A 26,060-nucleotide genomic window follows, 5' to 3' on the forward strand; every position below is an offset into this window, starting at 1 on the left:
TCTTTCCCCTAACCCGCGGGGGAAAAGTGGGGCGATGGTCTTATCCCATTTCAATACCTGGCCAGATCTGTTTTCAAAAGAAAGACTTTGCCTTTCAAGTTGTGTTCAACAACATGTAATCCATCTTGTAAATTACTATAGATCTGTGCAGACGTTTTTATGGGGTTAGGTTCATTTCCATTTGGCCAACCTAGCTGCCTATATCCTCAACCAAACAACCGCTCAGCACAGCAGTTTAGCCTTAGTAAACTCACTGTCAAAACTAGCATGGTTACTTCCAAACAAGCGGCCAACCTGGCAACCCAGCCACTTAACACGCGACCTAGCAGTTAAGCCTCAACCAACAACACCAACTAGCCTTACAGCCTAACCTCAACCAATAACACCAACTAGCCTTACAGCCTAACCTCAACCAAAGACACCAACTAGCCTTACAGCCTAACCTCAACCAAAGACACCAACTAGCCTTACAGCCCAACCTCAACCAAAGACACCAACTAGCCTTACAGCCTAACCTCAACCAACAACACCAACTAGCCTTACAGCCTAACCTCAACCAACAACACCAACTAGCCTTACAGCCTAACCTCAACCAACAACACCAACAAGCCTTACAGCCTAACCTTGACCAACAACACCAACTAGCCTAACAGCCTAACCTCAACCAACAACACCAACTAGCCTTACAGCCTAACCTCAACCAACAACACCAACTAGCCTTACAGCCTAACCTCAACCAACAACACCAACTAGCCTTACAGCCTAACCTCAACCAATAACACAAACTAGCCTTACAGCCTAACCTCAACCAATAACACCAACTAGCCTTACAGCCTAACCTCAACCAACAACACCAACTAGCCTTACAGCCTAACCTCAACCAACAACACCAACAAGCCTTACAGCCTAACCTTGACCAACAACACCAACTAGCCTAACAGCCTAACCTCAACCAACAACACCAACTAGCCTTACAGCCTAACCTCAACCAACAACACCAACTAGCCTTACAGCCTAACCTCAACCAACAACACCAACTAGCCTTACAGCCTAACCTCAACCAATAACACCAACTAGCCTTACAGCCTAACCTCAACCAAAAACACCAACTATCCTTACAGCCTAACCTCAACCAAAGACACCAACTAGCCTTACAGCCCAACCTCAACCAAAGACACCAACTAGCCTTACAGCCTAACCTCGACCAACAACACCAACTAGCCTTACAGCCTAACCTCAACCAACAACACCAACTAGCCTTACAGCCTAACCTCAACCAACAACACCAACAAGCCTTACAGCCTAACCTTGACCAACAACACCAACTAGCCTTACAGCCTAACCTCAACCAACAACACCAACTAGCCTTACAGCCTAACCTCAACCAACAACACCAACTAGCCTTACAGCCTAACCTCAACCAACAACACCAACTAGCCTTACAGCCTAACCTTGACCAACAACACCAACTAGCCTTACAGCCTAACCTCAACCAACAACACCAACTAGCCTTACAGCCTAACCTCGACCAACAACACCAACTTGCCTTACAGCCTAACCTCAACCAACAACACCAACTAGCCTTACAGCCTAACCTTGACCAACAACACCAACTAGCCTTACAGCCTAACCTCAACCAACAACACAAACTAGTCTCACAGCCTAACCTCAACCAATAACACTAACTAACCTTACAGCCTAACCTCGACCAATAACACCAACTAGCCTTACAGCCTAACCTTGACCAACAACACCAACTAGCCTTACAGCCTAACCTCAACCAACAACACCAACTAGCCTTACAGCCTAACCTCGACCAACAACACCAACTAGCCTTACAGCCTAACCTCAACCAATAACACCAACTAGCCTTACAGCCTAACCTCAACCAATAACACCAACTAGCCTTACAGCCTAACCTCAACCAATAACACCAACTAGCCTTACAGCCTAACCTCAACCAATAACACCAACTAGCCTTACAGCCTAACCTCAACCAAAGACACCAACTAGCCTTACCGCCTAACCTCAACCAAAGACACCAACTAGCCTTACAGCCTAACCTTGACCAACAACACCAACAACACCAACTAGCCTTACAGCCTAACCTTGACCAACAACACCAACTAGCCTTACAGCCTAACCTTGACCAACAACACCAACTAGCCTTACAGCCTAACCTTGACCAACAACACCAACTAGCCTTACAGCCTAACCTTGACCAACAACACCAACTAGCCTTACAGCCTAACCTCGACCAATAACACCAACTAGCCTTAAAGCCTAACCTTGACCAACAACACCAACTAGCCTTACAGCCTAACCTTGACCAACAACACCAACTAGCCTTACAGCCTAACCTCAACCAACAACACCAACTAGCCTTACAGCCTAACCTCAACCAACAACACCAACTAGCCTTACAGCCTAACCTCAACCAACAACACCAACTAGCCTTACAGCCTAACCTCAACCAACAACACCAACTAGCCTTACAGCCTAACCTCAACCAACAACACCAACTAGCCTTACAGCCTAACCTCAACCAATAACACCAACTAGCCTTACAGCCTAACCTCAACCAACAACACCAACTAGCCTTACAGCCTAACCTCAACCAACAACACCAACTAGCCTTACAGCCTAACCTCAACCAACAACACCAACTAGCCTTACAGCCTAACCTCAACCAACAACACCAACTAGCCTTACAGCCTAACCTCAACCAATAACACCAACTAGCCTTACAGCCTAACCTCAACCAACAACACCAACTAGCCTTACAGCCTAACCTCAACCAACAACACCAACTAGCCTTACAGCCTAACCTTGACCAACAACACCAACTAGCCTTACAGCCTAACCTTGACCAACAACACTAACTAGCCTTACAGCCTAACCTTGACCAACAACACCAACTAGCCTTACAGCCTAACCTCCACCAACAACACAAACTAGCCTTACAGCCTAACCTCGACCAATAACACTAACTAGCCTTACAGCCTAACCTCGACCAATAACACCAACTAGCCTTACAGCCTAACCTTGACCAACAACACCAACTAGCCTTACAGCCTAACCTCAACCAACAGCACCAACTAGCCTTACAGCCTAACCTTGACCAACAACACCAACTAGCCTTACAGCCTAACCTCAACCAACAACACAAACTAGCCTTACAGCCTAACCTCAACCAATAACACCAACTAGCCTTACAGCCTAACCTCGACCAACAACACCAACTATATATAGCCTTACAGCCTAACCTCAACCAATAACACCAACTAGCCTTACAGCCTAACCTTGACCAACAACACCAACTAGCCTTACAGCCTAACCTCAACCAACAACACAAACTAGCCTTACAGCCTAACCTCAACCAATAACACCAACTAGCCTTACAGCCTAACCTCGACCAACAACACCAACTATATATAACCTTACAGCCTAACCTCAACCAATAACACCAACTAGCCTTACAGCCTAACCTCAACCAACAATACCAACTAGCCTTACAGCCGAACCTCAACCAATAACACCAACTAGCCTTACAGCCTAACCTCAACCAAAGACACCAACTAGCCTTACAGCCTAACCTTGACCAACAACACCAACTAGCCTTACAGCCTAACCTCAACCAACAACACAAACTAGCCTTACAGCCTAACCTCAACCAATAACACCAACTAGCCTTACAGCCTAACCTTGACCAACAACACCAACTATATATAGCCTTACAGCCTAACCTCAACCAAAGACACCAACTAGCCTTACAGCGTAACCTCAACCAATAACACCAACTAGCCTTACAGCCAAACCTCAACCAAAGACACCAACTTAAGCCTTACAGCCTAAACTCAACCAACAACACCAACTAGCCTTACAGCCTAACCTCCACCAACAACACAAACTAGCCTTACAGCCTAACCTCGACCAATAACACTAACTAGCCTTACAGCCTAACCTCGACCAATAACACCAACTAGCCTTACAGCCTAACCTTGACCAACAACACCAACTAGCCTTACAGCCTAACCTCAACCAACAGCACCAACTAGCCTTACAGCCTAACCTTGACCAACAACACCAACTAGCCTTACAGCCTAACCTCAACCAACAACACAAACTAGCCCTACAGCCTAACCTCAACCAATAACACCAACTAGCCTTACAGCCTAACCTCGACCAACAACACCAACTATATATAACCTTACAGCCTAACCTCAACCAATAACACCAACTAGCCTTACAGCCTAACCTTGACCAACAATACCAACTAGCCTTACAGCCGAACCTCAACCAATAACACCAACTAGCCTTACAGCCTAACCTCAACCAAAGACACCAACTAGCCTTACAGCCTAACCTTGACCAACAACACCAACTAGCCTTACAGCCTAACCTCAACCAACAACACAAACTAGCCTTACAGCCTAACCTCAACCAATAACACCAACTAGCCTTACAGCCTAACCTCGACCAACAACACCAACTATATATAGCCTTACAGCCTAACCTCAACCAAAGACACCAACTAGCCTTACAGCCTAACCTCAACCAATAACACCAACTAGCCTTACAGCCAAACCTCAACCAAAGACACCAACTTAAGCCTTACAGCCTAACCTCAACCAACAACACCAACTAGCCTTACAGCCTAACCTCAACCAACAACACCAACAAGCCTTACAGCCTAACCTCAACCAATAACACCAACCAGCCTTACAGCCTAACCTCAACCAAAGACACCAACTAGCCTTACAGCCGAACCTCAACCAATAACACCAACTAGCCTTACAGCCTAACCTCAAACCAACCAACCGGCCAATCTCGCAGCCTAGGCATGACTAGCCAACCTACCCAACCTAGCCGCCTAAGCCTCAACTAAGTCTCAACCACTTACACTGAACACAAAAAGTTAAGGATATTTTTTCAGTTTTTCAACCAAAGACACCAACTAGCCTTACAGCCTAACCTTGACCAACAACACCAACTAGCCTTACAGCCTAACCTCAACCAATAACACCAACCAGCCTTACAGCCTAACCTCAACCAACAACACCAACTAGCCTTACAGCCTAACCTCAACCAACAACACCAACTAGCCTTACAGCCGAACCTTGACCAACAACACCAACTAGCCTTACAGCCTAACCTTGACCAACAACACTAACTAGCCTTACAGCCTAACCTTGACCAACAACACCAACTAGCCTTACAGCCTAACCTCCACCAACAACACAAACTAGCCTTACAGCCTAACCTCGACCAATAACACTAACTAGCCTTACAGCCTAACCTCGACCAATAACACCAACTAGCCTTACAGCCTAACCTTGACCAACAACACCAACTAGCCTTACAGCCTAACCTCAACCAACAGCACCAACTAGCCTTACAGCCTAACCTTGACCAACAACACCAACTAGCCTTACAGCCTAACCTCAACCAACAACACAAACTAGCCTTACAGCCTAACCTCAACCAATAACACCAACTAGCCTTACAGCCTAACCTCGACCAACAACACCAACTATATATAGCCTTACAGCCTAACCTCAACCAATAACACCAACTAGCCTTACAGCCTAACCTTGACCAACAACACCAACTAGCCTTACAGCCTAACCTCAACCAACAACACAAACTAGCCTTACAGCCTAACCTCAACCAATAACACCAACTAGCCTTACAGCCTAACCTCGACCAACAACACCAACTATATATAACCTTACAGCCTAACCTCAACCAATAACACCAACTAGCCTTACAGCCTAACCTCAACCAACAATACCAACTAGCCTTACAGCCGAACCTCAACCAATAACACCAACTAGCCTTACAGCCTAACCTCAACCAAAGACACCAACTAGCCTTACAGCCTAACCTTGACCAACAACACCAACTAGCCTTACAGCCTAACCTCAACCAACAACACAAACTAGCCTTACAGCCTAACCTCAACCAATAACACCAACTAGCCTTACAGCCTAACCTCGACCAACAACACCAACTATATATAGCCTTACAGCCTAACCTCAACCAAAGACACCAACTAGCCTTACAGCCTAACCTCAACCAATAACACCAACTAGCCTTACAGCCAAACCTCAACCAAAGACACCAACTTAAGCCTTACAGCCTAACCTCAACCAACAACACCAACTAGCCTTACAGCCTAACCTCCACCAACAACACAAACTAGCCTTACAGCCTAACCTCGACCAATAACACTAACTAGCCTTACAGCCTAACCTCGACCAATAACACCAACTAGCCTTACAGCCTAACCTTGACCAACAACACCAACTAGCCTTACAGCCTAACCTCAACCAACAGCACCAACTAGCCTTACAGCCTAACCTTGACCAACAACACCAACTAGCCTTACAGCCTAACCTCAACCAACAACACAAACTAGCCTTACAGCCTAACCTCAACCAATAACACCAACTAGCCTTACAGCCTAACCTCGACCAACAACACCAACTATATATAGCCTTACAGCCTAACCTCAACCAATAACACCAACTAGCCTTACAGCCTAACCTTGACCAACAACACCAACTAGCCTTACATCCTAACCTCAACCAACAACACAAACTAGCCTTACAGCCTAACCTCAACCAATAACACCAACTAGCCTTACAGCCTAACCTCGACCAACAACACCAACTATATATAACCTTACAGCCTAACCTCAACCAATAACACCAACTAGCCTTACAGCCTAACCTCAACCAACAATACCAACTAGCCTTACAGCCGAACCTCAACCAATAACACCAACTAGCCTTACAGCCTAACCTCAACCAAAGACACCAACTAGCCTTACAGCCTAACCTTGACCAACAACACCAACTAGCCTTACAGCCTAACCTCAACCAACAACACAAACTAGCCTTACAGCCTAACCTCAACCAATAACACCAACTAGCCTTACAGCCTAACCTCGACCAACAACACCAACTATATATAGCCTTACAGCCTAACCTCAACCAAAGACACCAACTAGCCTTACAGCCTAACCTCAACCAATAACACCAACTAGCCTTACAGCCAAACCTCAACCAAAGACACCAACTTAAGCCTTACAGCCTAACCTCAACCAACAACACCAACTAGCCTTACAGCCTAACCTCAACCAACAACACCAACAAGCCTTACAGCCTAACCTCAACCAATAACACCAACCAGCCTTACAGCCTAACCTCAACCAATAACACCAACCAGCCTTACAGCCTAACCTCAACCAACAACACCAACTAGCCTTACAGCCTAACCTCAAACCAACCAACCGGCCAATCTCGCAGCCTAGGCATGACTAGCCAACCTACCCAACCTAGCCGCCTAAGCCTCAACTAAGTCTCAACCACTTACACTGAACACAAAAAGTTAAGGATATTTTTTCAGTTGTATTGCCCAGATGTTAAACAGCAGTTTTTGGGTTGGAAACATACGTGTATTTGAAGACCAGTCTTTTTCCTGCTCAAAAATGTGTTTCCTGGATCTGAGCAATATTTGTGTATGACGTCACAGGTCCGTGACCACGCCTACCCTCACAAATATCCTTAACTTTTGTGCTCAGTGTAACTAGCCGACCTGGCAGCCCACCCTCAGGCGAACTACCAGCCAAATGTTTGCCCAAGGCTAAAAGCAAGAGAGGAACTCACTGAGAATGAAGAAGGTGTCCTGTCCGATCTCAGCACGTGCGGCCTCTATGGCGTGCTTGATGGCGAACAGGGCCGAACTGGACATCATTAGAGGGGGCTCGCCGGCAGCTGGACATACAATTATCACATCAACATTATGATAAGCATACTGTGGTCGTGACAAAGGCGTTATGGTATGGTCATTGTCAAGAAAGTGTCAGTAAAAAACCCATGCTATGATCTCCACAAATCCGAAGACAATCATGACTTAACAAAGTAGTGGTCTTAAAATAGAGATAACATTTACAGAGGTTATGAACAGATAATCTGAGAAAGCAAGGCCGTTAAAGGGTGAGTTTCAAATAAAGGGGGGGGGGGGGGGGAGGTGGAGGTGTGGGGATGGGTGGTTAAGTTGGGAGGTCTGGACTTAAAAGGGTATTAATGCTGTATTTCCAAGAATGGTAATATCTAAAAGTTATGTGAAAGGTAACAAGTCGCGTAAGGCGAAATTACTACATTTAGTCAAGCTGTGGAACTCACAAAATGAAACTGAACGCACTGAATTTTTTTCACAATGACCGTAGTCCGCCGCTAGTGCAAAAGGCAGTGAAAGTGACGAGCCTGTTCAGCGCGGTAGCGGTTGCGCTGTGCTGCATAGCACGCTTTACTGTACCTCTCTTCGTTTTAACTTTCTGAGCGTGTTTTTAATCCAAACATATCATATCTATATGTTTTTGGAATCAGGAACCGACAAGGAATAAGATGAAATTTCGGAAATTTAATTTTAATCATAATTTTTATATTTTTAATTTTCAGAGCTTGTTTTTAATCTGAATATAACATATTTATATGTTTTTGGAATCAGAACATGATGAAGAATAAAATAAATGTAATTTTGGATCGTTTTATAAAAAAATAATTTTAAATTACAATTTTCAGATTTTTAACGACCAAAGTCATTAATTAATTTTTAAGCCTCCATGCTAAAATGCAATACCAAAGTCCGGCCTTCGTCAAAGATTACTTGGCCAAAATTTCAATAAATTTGATTGAAAAATGAAGGTGTGACAGTGCCGCCTCAACTTTTACAAAAAGCCAGATATGAAGTCATAAAAGACATTTATCGAAAAAATGAAAAAAATGGCTGGGGAATTCATACCCAGGAACTCTCATGTAAAATTTCATAAAGATCGGTCCAGTAGTTTAGTCTGAATCGCTCTACACACACACACACACGCACAGACACACGCACAGACACACACACACACACACACACACACACCCACGCACGCACACACACACCCACATACACCACGACCCTCGTCTCGATTCCCCCTCTATGTTAAAACATTTAGTCAAAGCTTGACTAAATGTAACAAAAAGTCCCTCTCCCTTTCTTTCAAAAGAACCAACAAGAACATAAGGATATACTAGCAGCAGACAAGAAGTGCCACGCATACACTCATACACACCCGCCCACACACACACACACACACACACACACACACACACACACACACACGCACTGACACATCACACACTAACACACACACACGCACACATGCAGACACACACACGCACGCACGCATGCACACACACACACACACACGCACACACGCACACACACACACATACGCACAGACACATCACACACTAACACACACACACACACCCACGCACGCACACACACACCCACGTACGCACGCACGCACAAACACACACACACACACACACACACACACACACACACCCCACACACGCAGTAACCCACAACAGAGCAAAAAGTACACCGTCACAGTGATGATCATACTTTTGGATCGGAGCACCCCGAGACTGTTGGGAGCGTTCTTCAGCAGGGCGATGCGGAAATCAATGGGTATGTCCTTCGGCATTGGGGGCTTGTACTCCTACACGGCACAAGACACATACTAGCTTTATTTGTTGTTCACCAAGGACGGACAGGTGAAAGTAGCCACATATAGGCAGGTGGACAGTCATACAGTTTAAAAAACAAGTTAACTAATAGACAGTTTCAACATTTAACACACACACAGTCATTCACTCACTCACACGCACGGACGCACGCACGCATGCACGCACGCACACACACACACATACGCACACACACACATACGCACGCACACACACACACACACGCACACACACACACACGCGCTGATCTAGATCTTGCTATTCACTCCATCCTCTCCGACACAAACCGAAAGAAGTCTTCAAAATGCACTCACTACTTATAATCAATTACAAAATCTAGTTAAACATAAGGATTCACGGTTATCTATATATATATACGACTTGTGTCTGTCTGTGTGTGTGTCTGTGTGTCTGTGTATCTGTGTATTTGTGTATTCGCCATGCACGGCCAAAGTTCTCGATGGATCTGCTTCAAATTTGGTGGGCTTATTCAGAGAGACCCCGGACACAACCTCATCGATGAGATATTTCAACACGTGCTCTCAGCGCGCAGCGCTGAACCGATTTTGGTTCCACCTCAGCTATTTTGGTTCCACCTCAGCTACCCGGGCCCCCATACCGACACACCATAGCCGCTACACCACATCACAACGCCAAAGTTCTCGGTGGATCTTTTTCAAATTTGGACACCGTATTCAGCTACACCCCGGACACAATATCATCGATGAGATATTTCAACACGTGCTCTCAGCGCGCAGCGCTGAACTGATTTTGGTTTTTGTGTTCATTTCACCATTATAAGTAACTCTTCCTTATCTTCTCCAGTGTTTGGCGTTTATCTCCCTTCCTTCGTGTGGCTTTCCCGTTCAGTTGTAAGTTACTATTACTATTTTTAGAATGTCACTGCGCTGTCCACTGCGCTGTCCACAACGCTTCCCTTGCACCCGTAAGTTGTTCTTACTGTCAAAGTGAAAAGGTCGAATCAATTTATAGCCACGCGAAAAATACACTCTCACCTATCTCTATATATTTATAGATACAGATATGCATATATATATACGGCTTCTCTGTGTGTGTGTGTGTTTGTGTGTGTGTGTGGGCAAAAACCTGTGTATTGTAGAGTTCTGTTTGTGATGTGGTCTAGCGGCTTTTGTCTGTCTGTATGTTCTGGCATGTGAGAAGCCACAGCAGATAATATAGGGCTAAGAAATAAGCTCTAAAATTCTCAATCCCGTTTGACAGGACTTCGCCTTCAAAGGTGATTGTGGTGAACCGCCACGCTGTCTGTCTCTGTCTCGCGCCGTTCACCCCAAATTCCCGTTTCTGAGTAACTATTTTTAGAATGTCACTGCGCTGTCCAGAACGCTTCCCTTGCACCCGTAAGTTGTTCTTACTGTCAAAGTGAAAAGGTCGAATCAATTTATAGCCACGCGAAAAATACACTCTCACCTATCTCTATATATTTATAGATATAGATATATATATATATATATAGATACGGCTTCTCTGTGTGTGTGTTTGTGTGTGTGTGTGTGGGCAAAAACCTGTGGATTGTAGAGTTCTGTTTGTGATGGGGTCTAGCGGCTTTTGTCTGTCTGTATGTTCTGGCATTTGAGAAGACACAACAGATAATATAGGGCTAAGAAATAAGCTCTAAAATTCTCAATCCCGTTTGACAGGACTTCGCCTGCAGAGGTGATTGTGATGAACCGCCACGCTGTCTGTCTCTGTCTCGCGATTCACCCCGGCGAAGCCGGGTATTCCTCTAGTAAAACATATATCACACTCATGCCAAAACCGCCCATGATAGACCAGTGACAAATGACACCTACCCATGTCAATCAATCAATCAATCAATATGGGGCTTATATCGCACGTATTCCGTGGGTACAGTTCTAAGCGCAGGGATTTATTTTTTATAAATATTTTTATTCACCCATGTGCCATAGACCAGTGACAAATGACACCTACCCATGTGCCATAGACCAGTGACAAATGACACCTACCCATGTGCCATAGACCAGTGACAAATGACACCTACCCATGTGCCATAGACCAGTGACAAATGACACCTACCCATGTGCCATAGGTGAGCACCTCTCCCGTGGTGGGGTCAAACTTCTCTTTCTCCGTCAGGTGGTAGCCCAGACCCATCATGAAGCCTCCCTCCATCTGACCAATGTCCAGCTCTGGGTTCATGCTGTACGAGAGATAGGACTTCGAAATAACTTAGTGAAGATAGGAGTAAAGTTAAAAGAAAAGTAAAAAAAACAAAAACAAAAACAACAACAGAAAGACTCCTAACGTTCCACATTTCAAAATAAAAAGACAAGAATGGAAATATATTGCAACGTTTAATTTATGAGAAAACAAAAAGTTACATTCACAAGTACGTCGACCCAATGGTCTTTATAGTCGACAGACAGATAAACACTTACCGTACAAATAATAAACTTAGCTTCGAAAGGTAAGTGCTACAAGCTGGTAGCTGCTGATGCTCAGTCTCTGCATGGCGAGAATCATGGTCCAATGATGATGCTATTGATGATGACGACGATGACGATAACGACGATTAAAGCGAGGACTTTGATGATGCGGACGGTAATAATTAGGACGCTGACGATAACAAGGCTGACGACGAATATAACAAAAAATGAAGATAACAACGAAATAACAGTGACGACGACTATATCACCGGTGATGCCTACCTCTCTCCACAGTCGTAGAGCATGTCGGAGCGGATGATCTGGCACTGTCCAGTCAGGACGTCCACCTCAGCCTCCGTCACGGTGGCGGCGTACACGTTGTAGCGGAACGGTTCCTTGTGGACGGGGAACGTGCTGCAGAACAGTCACGAACAGTTTGAGCGCGATGAAAAATGGAGTATTTCGTGAAACGTATTGCTCTTCAGAACCGATTAAATCGAAACGCAAAAGGCAAAACGGGAGAACGTCTTTCCGTTTCATTAGTCTTCAAATCTCTCTCTCTCTCTCTCTCTCTCTCTCTCTCTCTCTCTCTCTCTCTCTCTCTGTCTGTCTGTCTGTCTGTCTGTCTGTCTGTCTGTCTCTCTCTCTCTCTCTCTCCTCTCTCTCTGTCAGTCTGTCTGTCTGGTCTGGTGTTCTGGTCTGTCTGTCTGCCTCTGTCAGTCTGTCTGTCTGTCTGTCTCTGTCTGTCTGTCTGTCTCTGTCTGTCTGTCTGTCTGTCTGTCTGTCTGTCTCTCTCTCCCCCTCTCTCTTTTTCTCTTTCACTTTCCCCCTCCCCCAAACTAGCTTAGCTGTGAGAGTACGTGTTACAGTGAGGTCCCCCAACCTCTATCAAATACACATCATATCACTGCATGGATGCACTTGGAGTACATGTATCCCAGATCTATAGCTGCCAGAAAGTGGGTCGCCCCATAAGATGATTATTACTTCATTCAGTCAAGTTTTGTTTCCCCGAACCTGTGTTATTTGACTGGCACTGTCTACAACTTCCACAGACTGCCATTGCCTCACTAGTAGTATGCTGTGAGGTCCACGCGGTTACCACTTGTTGCCGTGTGTTACCATTGCCTCACTAGTAGTATGCTGTGAGGTCCACGCGGTTACCACTTGTTGCTGTGTGTTACCATTGTTTCTCTCACCAAACCTGGTTAATTCACCGACACTGTATAAGCGGTAACTTGAAATATGACAAAGGGTCAATCAGATTTATACCATACGCTTAGGTTATTAAGTCCCAAAAGTGTGTGGTTATTATGTTCCGTTTCTGACTAGTACAATACACAGACTGTCATTGTATCAGTGTGCGGTGAAGTCCACCGCTAGCCATGTTTGTCCCATTTCTTTCCCCAAACCTCTATCATTTCACCGGAACTGTCTACAACTTTCACAGACAGTCATTGGTTAGAACAAAATGTTATTCAAAATACACTACCGGCATGGTTGGCCTAGTGGTAAGGCGTCCGCCCCGTGATCGGGAGGCCGTGGGTTCGAACCCCGGCCGGGTCATACCTAAGACTTTAAAATTGGCAATCTAGTGGCTGCTCCGCCTGGCGTCTGGCATTATGGGGTTAGTGCTAGGACTGGTTGGTCCGGTGTCAGAATAATGTGACTGGGTGAGACATGAAGCCTGTGCTGCGACTTCTGTCTTGTGTGTGGCGCACGTTATATGTCAAAGCAGCACCGCCCTGATATGGCCCTTCGTGGTCGGCTGGGCGTTAAGCAAACAAAAAAAATAAATTCAAAATACATCACATTAAACAATTGACAGTATGCAGCTAGGACACGGACACAAGCACACGCTTATTTTACGTGACCCAGACTGTCGTTGACTCCCTACTGTTGCCATGGGTGTCTCTTGTTTTTCCCCACAAACCTGTATTATTTCACTGGTATTGTCCACAAGTGACAGGGACTGTCCTTGACTCACTAGTAATGGGATGTGAGGTCCACGCCTTTCTGGTAGCACTGAGTGACCACCTGTTGCCAGGTCGGGGTGCCCGGCATCTTCTGTCGGATAGGGTCTATCCGTGCCTTCAGGGCCTTGCAGCATTCGATCACACCCTGTAAGGCACACAAGAGTAAACCAGCTTCAGATAATGAAATAGCAATAGCTGGTGTCAATGTCCATCTATGAGATTAAAACTATATTTCAGCATTCCGCCACTAACTACAGAACGGTGAAGCCAACACAAGACTTGCACAAGTGCACAGACACTATGGTTTTAACGGGGGACAGACAGATAAATGATTATGAGACAAACGAAACAAAGAAAAGACTTAGTTTTGAATGCGTTGGATGTGGTCTCCAGCAAAGAGACGGTCAGAGCTAGGTCTGCCAGTTCAACAAACAATGACTACACAGCTTAAAGGCACATTAGACAATTTTTTTTTTTTTAGATTATCTTTTCTTTATTATTGTTTCACCAGAAAAATGTGACGGCAAGAGAAACACGTTGTTTACTCTCTTTTGCTGGAGAGCTAGTGATGTTGTTAACTCATTGTCTCCCAGGTACGGATATATCCGTCTACCCACTCATATGGCTCTATCTGACCAGGTACGGATTTATCCGCTCAAACTGTTAGGTTCAGTCTCTTCCGGTAACGTCCATCTAACGCCTGCATTCCAGCGTGTTGATATACAGTTACTATAATTCTGGGTGTCCTGCTGCAGCACAGCTGGTCTCGGCTTAAAATAACGTGGTCAACATAGGTACGTGGGGTAGAAAGTGTTAAATACTTGCAAAATGCAATTTTTTGCTTCGATGGCAGGGGCGGACGAGGGGGGGGGGGGGTGCACAGGGTGCAGGTGCACCCCCCCCCTCCAGCAAAAAAAAAAAAAAAATTGGAAAGCTGATTCTATGACCATTTCTAAGTTCAGATGGCACCATTTTGCTTCTTTGGGCCAAACATTTTTCCGGGGGGGCATGCCCCCGGACCCCCTAGCAAATTCGGGCGCTTCGCGCCCATCACATTTACTTTCGATTCAAAGTGCACCCCCCCTTACAAAGCAACTGATCCGCCCCTGGATGGTGTAAATACTGACGTCCGACACCTTCCTTCTTTAACGCCTCCTACTCACCAACACAAGATCAGCTGAAGGGTAACAGGAGATGGACAAGATGAAGGGAAGGGGGGGGGGAGGGGGTGTTACTATTTTGTTTCCCCACCCAGAACTAACACTTACCATGGCATTGAGCTCGCTGGTGATGGACCCTCCCGTTGTCATGGAGTTGGCGTTACACACAGAGGAACCTTTCTTCACGCGGATGAGAGACATGGGCACACCTAGCTCGTAGGCACACACCTGGGCCGTCTGGAAACCAAGATGTGGTATTGGTAAACTGGACAGGTCAAGACAATAATTTTGCTGTCTTTTAAAAATCGCTAGTCTTCAGTGTGTGTATTAAATAGTGTGCTCACATCAATGAGAGTTACAATCTGAATGATTTTCTGGCTGTTTTGAGTTGTAATTCCGATAGTTTGAAAAAAAACCACATAATTATTTGAATCTAACTAGCATGTATCTACAAAACACGACAGAAGTGATAGACACTTTCTATTGATTTTGTTACCCGTGTGTGATCAGAGTGTCAAGAGACACCCTTTGAATCGGCCACGAGTCTTTGTTTGTGTGAATAGAGGATGTTAGGAAATAACTCTATCGGGTTTGTATGGGTTGTGTCAGAGTGAATACTCTTGCTTTTATTGAGTCAAACTTTCACACGTGACATAGGCCAGTCACTAGCGAGGGGGGGGGGGGGGGGGGGGGGTGTCTAAAACACGTGAGCAAGCAGCACGCGTTAAAAGCTTACCTAACTAAAATCAAGATAATCCCTCTTTCACCACAATCTCATACAAACCCGATAAGAGTTATTTCTAAATATGCCCCCCGCGGGTTAGGTGGAGTTCCATATTGGTTGGGACGAGAAAGAATTTACCCGATGCTCCCCAGCATGTCGTAAGAGGCGACTGACGGCTTCTGTTTCAATCAATCAATATGAGGCTTATATCGCGCGTATTCCGTGGGTACAGTTCTAAGCGCAGGTATTTTTTGTATTTTTTTGATTATTATTTTATGAAATTTATATCGCGCACATATTCAAGGCGCAGGGATTTATTTATGCCGTGTGAGATGGAATTTTTTTTTTTTTTACACAATACATCACGCATTCACATCGGCCAGCAGATCGCAGCCATTTCGGCGCATATCCTACTTTTCACGGCCTATTATTCCAAGTCACACGGGTATTTGGTGGACATTTTTAGCTATGCCTATACAATTTTGCCAGGAAAGACCCTTTTGTCAATCGTGGGATCTTTAACGTGCACCCCCAATGTAGTGTACAAGAAGGGACCTCGGTTTTTCGTCTCATCCGAAAGACTAGCACTTGAACCCACCACCTAGGTTAGGAAAGGGGGGAGAAAATAGCGGCCTGACCCAGGGTCGAACACGCAACCTCTCGATTCCGAGCGCAAGTGCGTTACCACTCGGCCACCCAGTCCACTCGCCACGCTGTTTCTCCTTTTACCCTTGTTCAGTGTTTTTTGTCAATGTTTGTAAAGACTTTAGTCAAGCAGTATGTAAGAAATGTTAAGTCCTTTGTACTGGAAACTTGCATTCTCCCAGTAAGGTAATATATTGTACTACTTGCAAGCCCCTGGAGCAAATTTTGATTAGTGCTTTTGTGAACAAGAAACAATTGACAAGTGGCTCTATCCCATCATCCCCCTTCCCTCCGTCGCGATATAACCTTGAATGGTTGAAAACGACGTTAAACACCAAATAAATAAAGAAAGAAAGATTTCTAAACATCGTCTGTTGCACAACAATGTACATGTACAGTTAAAATGACAAGCCTTGAAAAGTAATGTAACCCATACCTCACGATCATGTACACTAGCGAAGGGGCACCGACACGGTTGGCCTAGTGGTAAGGCGTCCGCCCCGTGATCGGGAGGTCGTGGGTTCGAACCCCGGCCGGGTCATACCTAAGACTTTAAAATTGGCAATCTAGTGGCTGCTCCGCCTGGCGTCTGGCATTATGGGGTTAATGCTAGGACTGGTTGGTCCGGTGTCAGAATAATGTGACTGGGTGAGACATGAAGCCTGTGCTGCGACTTCTGTCTTGTGTGTGGCGCACGTTAAATGTCAAAGCAGCACCGCCCTGATATGGCCCTTCGTGGTCGGCTGGGCGTTAAGCAAACAAACAAACTAGCGAAGGGTCTGTCTGAAATACGTGAACAAGGTGCACGTGTGAAAAGCTTGCCTCACTAAAAGCAAGATAATTCGCTCTTTCACAACTCATTCGACTCAGACAGAGTTATTTCCGAACATTGCAGAGCAATTTACAGTGAAGAAGACAATCCTTGAAAAGTAATGTAGCCCATACTGCACGATCATGTACACGTACACTAGCAAGGGATGTGTATGTTAAAAGTGGACACGGAGCACGTGTTGAAAGCTTGCCTCACTAAGAGCAAAATTAGTCACTCTTTCACAACAAACTCATACAAAACCCGACAGAGTTATTGCCATCATCGTCTATTCACACAAACAAAGACTCGTGGCAGATTGAAAGGGGAATCAAAGGAAACAAACACTTCAGTCGTGTTTTGTAGCCTATATATAGATACAGTAGCTGCTAATCAGTTTAAAAAAAATTGTTTCTTTCAAAATATTGGAATTTCAAACTGTGCAAAGCAATGTTATGTACAGTGTCTTAAGAGAGCACGCCTTGAAAATAAAAAGATCGAATGTAACCCATACTGCACGGTCATGTGCATGTCGCAGCTTACCTTGGTGTTGATGCCCTGGCCCATTTCAATGCCGCCGTGCTCGATGGCGATGGTGCCGTCAGCGTGGTAGATGGCCACGAACACGTTGTACGTGCCCCCCAGCCAGCCGATGCCAAACTTGGTGGGCACCATGGACAGGCCTCGCTTCTTCCAACGGTTGGCCTGCACAGAGAAATGTAAGTTTTCAGCCCTCACGGCCTCATGTGAGATGGAGTAGGGAAACCCCGGTGTAGGATCCGGTCCGGTCCCCCCTCTGAAGTAGTCCCCCGGGGGACCAATTCGTGGCAAAAACTGCTCTATAATGGTCCCCCCTTAGACATCCAGCCTCGTTTTTCTTAGGCATTCAAGCCATTTTCAATCTATATCTTCGTCCGGTATTATGTAGTGCACAGACAGCAATCTCTTTGTTTGACTATATTTTGCAGAAAATAAAATAGATCTGATTTATAATGCCGTTCAAAAGAAAAATCACATGAAATAAAATGAATAATAAATAAATACTGATAAGAAGAAATGAAAACAGTCTCTGATTCTTTCCTTTCTTTTCTCTGAAATTGCTGGTAACATTACTAACATTGTAACAAGAAAAACAAGTCGCGTAAGGCGAAAATACAATATTTAGTCAAGTAGCTGTCGAACTCACAGAATGAAACTGAACGCAATGCCATTTTTCAGCAAGACCGTATACTCGTAGCATCGTCAGTCCACCGCTCATGGCAAAGGCAGTGAAATTGACAAGAAGAGCGGGGTAGTAGTTGCGCTAAGAAGGATAGCACGCTTTTCTGTAGCTCTCTTTGTTTTAACTTTCTGAGCGTGTTTTTAATCCAAACATATCATATCTATATGTTTTTGGAATCAGGAACCGACAAGGAATGAGATGAAAGTGTTTTTAAATTGATTTGGACAATTTAATTTTGATAATAATTTTTATATATTTAATTTTCAGAGCTTGTTTTTAATCCGAATATAACATATTTATATGTTTTTGGAATCAGCAAATGATGGAGAATAAGATAAACGTAAATTTGGATCGTTTTATAAATTTTTATTTTTTTTTACAATTTTCCGATTTTTAATGACCAAAGTCATTAATTAATTTTTAAGCCACCAAGCTGAAATGCAATACCGAACCCCGGGCTTCGTCAAAGATTACTTGACCAAAATTTCAACCAATTTGGTTGAAAAATGAGGGCGTGACAGTGCCGCCTCAACTTTCACGAAAAGCCGGATATGACGTCATCAAAGACATTTATCAAAAAAATGAACAAAACGTTCGGGGATTTCATACCCAGGAACTCTCATGTCAAATTTCATAAAGATCGGTCCAGTAGTTTAGTCTGAATCGCTCTACACACACACACACACACACAGACAGACAGACGCACATACACCACGACCCTCGTTTCGATTCCCCCTCGATGTTAAAATATTTAGTCAAAACTTGACTAAATATAAACAAGTCGCGTAAGGCGAAAATACAATATTTAGTCAAGTAGCTGTCGAACTCACAGAATGAAACTGAACGCAATGCCATTTTTCAGCAAGACCGTATACTCGTAGCATCGTCAGTCCACCGCTCATGGCAAAGGCAGTGAAATTGACAAGAAGAGCGGGGTAGTAGTTGCGCTAAGAAGGATAGCACGCTTTTCTGTAGCTCTCTTTGTTTTAACTTTCTGAGCGTGTTTTTAATCCAAACATATCATATCTATATGTTTTTGGAATCAGGAACCGACAAGGAATGAGATGAAAGTGTTTTTAAATTGATTTGGACAATTTAATTTTGATAATAATTTTTATATATTTAATTTTCAGAGCTTGTTTTTAATCCGAATATAACATATTTATATGTTTTTGGAATCAGCAAATGATGGAGAATAAGATAAACGTAAATTTGGATCGTTTTATAAATTTTTATTTTTTTTTACAATTTTCCGATTTTTAATGACCAAAGTCATTAATTAATTTTTAAGCCACCAAGCTGAAATGCAATACCGAACCCCGGGCTTCGTCGAAGATTACTTGACCAAAATTTCAACCAATTTGGTTGAAAAATGAGGGCGTGACAGTGCCGCCTCAACTTTCACGAAAAGCCGGATATGACGTCATCAAAGACATTTATCAAAAAAATGAAAAAAACGTTCGGGGATTTCATACCCAGGAACTCTCATGTCAAATTTCATAAAGATCGGTCCAGTAGTTTAGTTTGAATCGCTCTACACACACACACACACACACAGACAGACAGACGCACATACACCACGACCCTCGTTTCGATTCCCCCTCGATGTTAAAATATTTAGTCAAAACTTGACTAAATATAACGAGGCTGGATGTCTAAGGGGGGACCATTATAGAGCAGTTTTTGCCACGAATTGGTCCCCCGGGGGACTACTTCAGAGGGGGGACCGGACCGGATCCTACACCGGCTTTAAAGGAAATCATATTTAAAAAAGCAAAGGCTAAAACAAAACAAAAAAACTCAAGAAAACCAACAACAACATTTTTACAAAAGAGGGGGGGGGGGGGGGAGGGTAAGTAAATGCAGACAGCTGGCTGTCGTTTCCTTCTGTCATTAGACATACCTGATTGAAGACGCTGACTTCAGTTTTCCTTGCAGCAAGGTTGCAGGAGGTTTCCAGTTGAGTCACCAGTGGGGCAAGGTTGCAGTAGTCCAGTTTCATGCCGAACGGGGTCACCTGATGGTCAAGCAGCATTGCTAATACACTGACCACATCATTGCTTACAGCTACAGCTAACCGCAGTAGTTTAATACATGTACATTTATTGCATGATACATCTTCGAAGAAGGACAGAATTTCAGCTACTCGCAATAGTAGGACAGAAGAACCTCCCTTTTAAGACCCCCCCCCCCCCCCCCCCCCTCATCGATTAAGACTTGTTCCTTTTCAAGACCTTGATTTTTCAGATTTGTTGTTCATAACATCTATAAATTTATTCCCATTCTAATTTTCCCTCCTTTTTACGACCTGATTTTCTCCGATTATTTAGAGGTCGTGAAAGGGGGTTCCACTGTTCTACTATTGCGAGTGGCCTAGCTGGATTCCTGTTCTTTTTCAAAGTTTTATCACGCAGTAGATGTATACAACTATTGCTGTTAGTAACAATGCTGTCGTTGCTACTACTGCTGTTGCTACTACTGCTGTTGCTACTACTGCTGTTGCTACTACTGCTGTTGCTACCACTGCTGTTGCTACTACTGCTGTTGCTACTACTGCTGTTGCTACTACTGCTGTTGCTACTACTGCTGTTGCTACTACGGCTGTTGCTACTACTGCTGTTGCTACTACTGCTGTTGATACTACTGCTGTTGCTACTACTGCTGTTGATACTACTGCTGTTGCTACTACTGCTGTTGATACTACTGCTGTTGATACTACTGCTGTTGATACTACTGCTGTTGCTACTACTGCTGTTGCTACTACTGCTGTTGCTACTACGGCTGCGATTACGTGAAGCTAAATGCGTTCAGCTAATGGTGTAAACTCATGCTTGTTATCTCTTGTCTTGCGCAGTCAGCGCATGGCTGCAACAGGTGACTTTATTATCAAATGTTCTGCAGAAGTGTGACTACTTGTGTATTCGTAAACTGCACACTCCTTGTTGCGTGAAATACGATGATTTTTGTTGCTCGTATAAAACAAAACAAAAATCACTGAATCACAATCCAAGCCCCATAATACACAAGAATGATAGGAACAACAAATATAAAACGAAAACTAGAATCCAAACCGGAAACAAATTAACAAACAACTCCTCAACCCCTACCACATCTACAACCACAACCACAACAACAACAACAACAACAGCAAACAACAACAAACAACAACAACATTCTTGCTGCTTCACATATCCCACACAATGTACCTGTCCCTTGGTGTAGAAGTTGAGCTTGCGGACGTCAGAAGGGTCCTTGTTGAGAGACTTGGCCACGTGTTCCATCATGGACTCCATGATGAACTGGGCTGGCAGAGACCCTGAGGCATGAGGACCAAACATGTGCAATTAAAGTTGTGTCTTGAAAGGTACAATAACCCACAATGCACAATTTAGGTTGTGTCTTTAAAGGGACTCTTTCCCCGTGTAAGAAAAATCAAATAAAACAACAAATATCTGTGGTATCTGGCTTTTGTATGGAATTAAAGCATTCTGCAACTTGAACACATGCCCACAATCTACAGCCTGGCAACCCCCCCCCCCCTCTCTCCGCCCCCCCCCCCCACCCCGTCTCTGTCGTCCCTTCTTTCTGTCTCCTTCTCCCCCTCTCTCTAACATCTTCCCCCTCTCTCTCCCACTCCCTCCCTCCCCCCTCTCTTTCTCTGTCTTGTCTTTCTCTCTGTCTGTCTGTCTGTCTGTTTGTCTGTCTGTTTGTGTGTCTGACTTTCTCTCTCTCTCTCTCTCTCTCTCTCTCCCTCTCTGTCTCCGTCTCTCTCCCCCTCCCCCTTCCTCTCCCACTCTCTCTCTCTCATTCTCTCTCTCTCTCTCTCTCTCTCTCTCTCTCTCTCTCTCTCTCTCTCTCTCTCTCTCTCTCTCTCTGTGTCTTGTTCCATTCTTTATAAATTACTCCTTCAAATGTCCTCTCTCAGTCAGTACCTGGCGCTCTGCAGGCAGTGTTGGAAGCCTTGTTGGTTTTGACCAGGACAGGAGTCACCTTCCAGTTCGCACAGTTGTACGCTGCAACAAATAGAACTGATGTCTAGAACAAGAACCACGAAAGTTATGTCCCGTGCGAGTTTAACACCAAGTGAACGACAGTATTGGCACAGCATCAAGAAGATGAAATTAATCACACGTATTCAGTGAATGAAGACTCTTAATACGTATGCAAGAGAACCAGCCAAGCGTCTCAACACTAAAGCGTGTACCGTTTTAGTGTAACCAAAACCGATTCAATTGTGGCAGTTTACTATTCACCGTATTCGTGTTGCATGTGCGGTGTTATTTTTACGGTCTCTTGATATTATGATATATGCAGATGGATATCATTTAATCATTAAATGCTCACTGTTTTTTCCGTTCGCAATTTTGGAGTCTTTCCTTATCATAAGCTTACGTGTCTGAAAGCAGCCAGCAACTACTTTCTTTTTGTATAAAAGTATCGTAATGCAAAAAATCAGCAAAAGCTTGGTTAAACTGATTGTGGATAATACATAAACACATACAAAATCTACCGATAATTTAGTCAACACAGCACTGATGAATATCATACCATTGTCAATACAGATGAACATGCTGCTGAGGCCGCTGCCATTGGGGGAAGAGCCACAGTCACCATACACTGTCACGTTGATTCCGTTCAGCTTACCCTCGTCTGTGAATCCCACCTGTGTATACAACCATCAGTCAACTACTCGCATGGATCCGCTGCAGGGAAAAAACATCGGTCAGGCCAAGGAAAAAAACAATGTTCCCGATTTTCCAATCGTCCCCATCTGTTTTCCTCTCTACCCTAGAATTGTTTTGGGCCCTTCACAAAAGTTAATTAAAAATGACAAAAGTCGATTTTGCAGCCTCAATAGTAGAGCTAGTCTTCTCCCACATCCAGGAAAAACGGCTCACACAATTTTCGACCAATGAAAAGCCACATGCGCCTGTGAAATAAAACAAAACAAAAACAAACTTCAAAAAAACTACAACAAAGTTACTGACCCACCTAATTGTTTTGGCCCCGGCGTCCGAAACAACCTTATCTTTTGCCTTACCACCAAAACCATTTATAATGCACTGACGTTACGTGCTGTAACAACACAGACAAGGTTTAATAACAACCACCAGTTTGCTTCTGCTCAGTTTGTCTGCATTTGTGAAGCACTTGTTTCAAGAAAGATTTGGGTTTATTAACTGCATTAGTGAGTTATTCTACATGAAGAGCCGTATTCGCAGTGTTTATTTTGTAAGCCATGGACAAGACTTCCGTCAAATCCTCCTCCTCAATATAAAAACAAAAACAAGGATTGTAGGTTAATGGAACGTTTAATTATTGACAAAACAAAACGTTGCAATTTTACAACACTTGTTTTTTGGTTCTGAATTTTGGAACGTTAAGCCCGCTACTAACTACAGCCGAACCAAGACGAACTAGGTCGGCGAACGTTCGGCGAACGTCACACCGTGCCTGGTTCGTTGTACTATCTAGCGGCAAAATGTATCGGCGATACCGGTCATATGATCAAGAAATATCACGTGAGAAAACTCGTGATCGGGTGACAGCATTATAATAGCCGTCAGTATTGTCACTCTTCAAGGATGAAGATACAAAATATATATTCAACCAATGAAAAGTCAGTTCGCCGATAACGCGCCGAATGTTTGCAGGATTGTATCGGCGAACCGCGAAGGTTACAGCTGCAACCCAAAAAGGGGAATCCCCTGATATGATGACGTCGCCGAAATAGTAGCAATCTATCTGAGTTTGGATTCGCCCTCCTGCTGCATGCTCTGCTGTACATGGGGAACACAGCGGATGAATGTGGGCGGCATTTCTCCACTCCATTCGTGGTTACCCCAGATACTACCCATGTGGGCCCCAGATCGGCTAGCTGGGCCCCGGAAGACATGTGCAAAATAACATGGGGCCGATATGGGGCTCACATGCGGTGCTGGTAGGGTCATTACTAGGCCTATCACTATAATTATCATGATGACACACCTCGTATTGGGCATAGTAGGGGTTCCTCTTGCCCACAGCCCGCATGTTGGTGTGAAGATCCATCACCAGGCGGACAGGTCTGCACACACATAACATACGTACAATGTTTCATCTGAGTAGCTTCCTGGGTGACTCTGACACCACAACAGACTGCGGAAACTTGCTTTGTCTCTATCAAGTTTGTGTTTCTCTCTCCGAATATACATTATTATTATGACAAAAAGACCAAAAAGCACTGTACTCACGTTAAAATGACGAACAGGGAACAAATAACGGCGACGTTTCGACCTATGGGTCTTCTTCAGGCACGCCGTTATTTGTTCCCTGTTCGTCATTTTAACGTGAGTACAGTGCTTTTAGGTCTTTTTGTTGTTCGCTCTCACGTGCATGCAGTCGCCATTGTTTATTTGCTTTATTATAATGACATAGTTAAAGTAAAGAAGGATAAACATTACAGCACAACACAAACATATACATGGATACAAAGTGCAATACACGATACTGGGGAAGTGGGATGGGTTAGGGGGGAGGCAGTGGTCATATGCACATAAACACAATAAAACATAAAACAAATAAATGAACATAGTACAATTATATGTCAATATGCCACATAACAGACTTTCTTTCTTTATTTGGTGTTTAACGTCGTTTTCCACCACGAAGGTTATATCGCGACGGGGAATGGGGGGAGGGGGGGGGGGGGGAGATGGGATAGAGCCACTTGTTAATTGTTTCTTGTTCACAAAAGCACTAATAAAAAAAAATTGCTCCAGGGGCTTGCAACGTAGTACAATATATGACCTTACTGGGAGAATGCAAGTTTCCAGTACAAAGGTCTTAACATTTCTTACATACTGCTTGACTAAAATCTTTACAAACATTGACTATATTCTATACAAGAAACACTTAACAAGGGTAAAAGGAGAAACAGAATCCGTAAGTCGCCTCTTACGACATGCTGGGGAGCATCGGGTAAATTCTTCCCCCAAACCCGCAGGGGGTACATACATAACAGACTGCGGGGATCTACATTTTTTCCCAATCAATTAATAATATCTTTAACATTTTCCCAGACAGTAGGTAACCTTAATCTTTTGAGCTCGTAATTATGTACTGTATGTGAAGCTCAAACATCTCAGTAAAAGCAGGGAGCTCTTAACTTTGAGACTATAAAAGTCATGATTGTTCAATTTATTTCATCACAACAAGAAGAGCGTCATAGCATAACAACTAGAAATACGTTTATCTATTTAGTCAGATGATGAGTATATGCCTGCTTAAAAGGGACACAAAAGCCCACATTTTGTTTATTGTCCAAAAGGCAACAGGTAATTAATTACCTTTGCATGACGTGAGCTGCTAGAGCACAGGCGCCTGAAGTCATGAAGTTTCGTGTGATCTTTGCTCCAAAGGCCCCTCCCAGACGTTTCACCTCCACTGTCACTCTGTAACGTTTTGATTGTAATGTCTAATTGGCTTTCTCAGTCTTAGTTTAGGCCAAAAAAGAAAGAAGTCTGTTTACGGTAA

At 44.1% G+C, this 26,060-nt stretch overlaps 1 protein-coding gene across 1 annotated transcript in view; it reads right to left on the reverse strand.

Moving 5' to 3' along the window:
• LOC138971680 (uncharacterized) overlaps positions 1 to 26,060 on the reverse strand; it is a 58,394-nt gene that overhangs the window by 3,006 nt on the left and 29,328 nt on the right. The window contains exons 21-33 of the mRNA XM_070344453.1: positions 25,874 to 25,978; positions 24,534 to 24,612; positions 23,094 to 23,208; positions 22,478 to 22,558; positions 21,752 to 21,861; positions 20,449 to 20,562; positions 17,867 to 18,028; positions 15,255 to 15,383; positions 13,998 to 14,131; positions 12,293 to 12,424; positions 11,661 to 11,784; positions 9,463 to 9,559; positions 7,674 to 7,781 (exon numbers count right to left, since the gene is read on the reverse strand). Coding sequence (XP_070200554.1) covers positions 7,674 to 7,781; positions 9,463 to 9,559; positions 11,661 to 11,784; positions 12,293 to 12,424; positions 13,998 to 14,131; positions 15,255 to 15,383; positions 17,867 to 18,028; positions 20,449 to 20,562; positions 21,752 to 21,861; positions 22,478 to 22,558; positions 23,094 to 23,208; positions 24,534 to 24,612; positions 25,874 to 25,978 — 1,490 coding nt within the window. The remainder of the gene's footprint in view (positions 1 to 7,673; positions 7,782 to 9,462; positions 9,560 to 11,660; positions 11,785 to 12,292; positions 12,425 to 13,997; positions 14,132 to 15,254; positions 15,384 to 17,866; positions 18,029 to 20,448; positions 20,563 to 21,751; positions 21,862 to 22,477; positions 22,559 to 23,093; positions 23,209 to 24,533; positions 24,613 to 25,873; positions 25,979 to 26,060) is intronic.

The sequence above is a fragment of the Littorina saxatilis genome, linkage group LG7 (assembly GCF_037325665.1).
Source record: "Littorina saxatilis isolate snail1 linkage group LG7, US_GU_Lsax_2.0, whole genome shotgun sequence".
Taxonomy (NCBI): Eukaryota; Metazoa; Mollusca; class Gastropoda; order Littorinimorpha; family Littorinidae; genus Littorina; species Littorina saxatilis.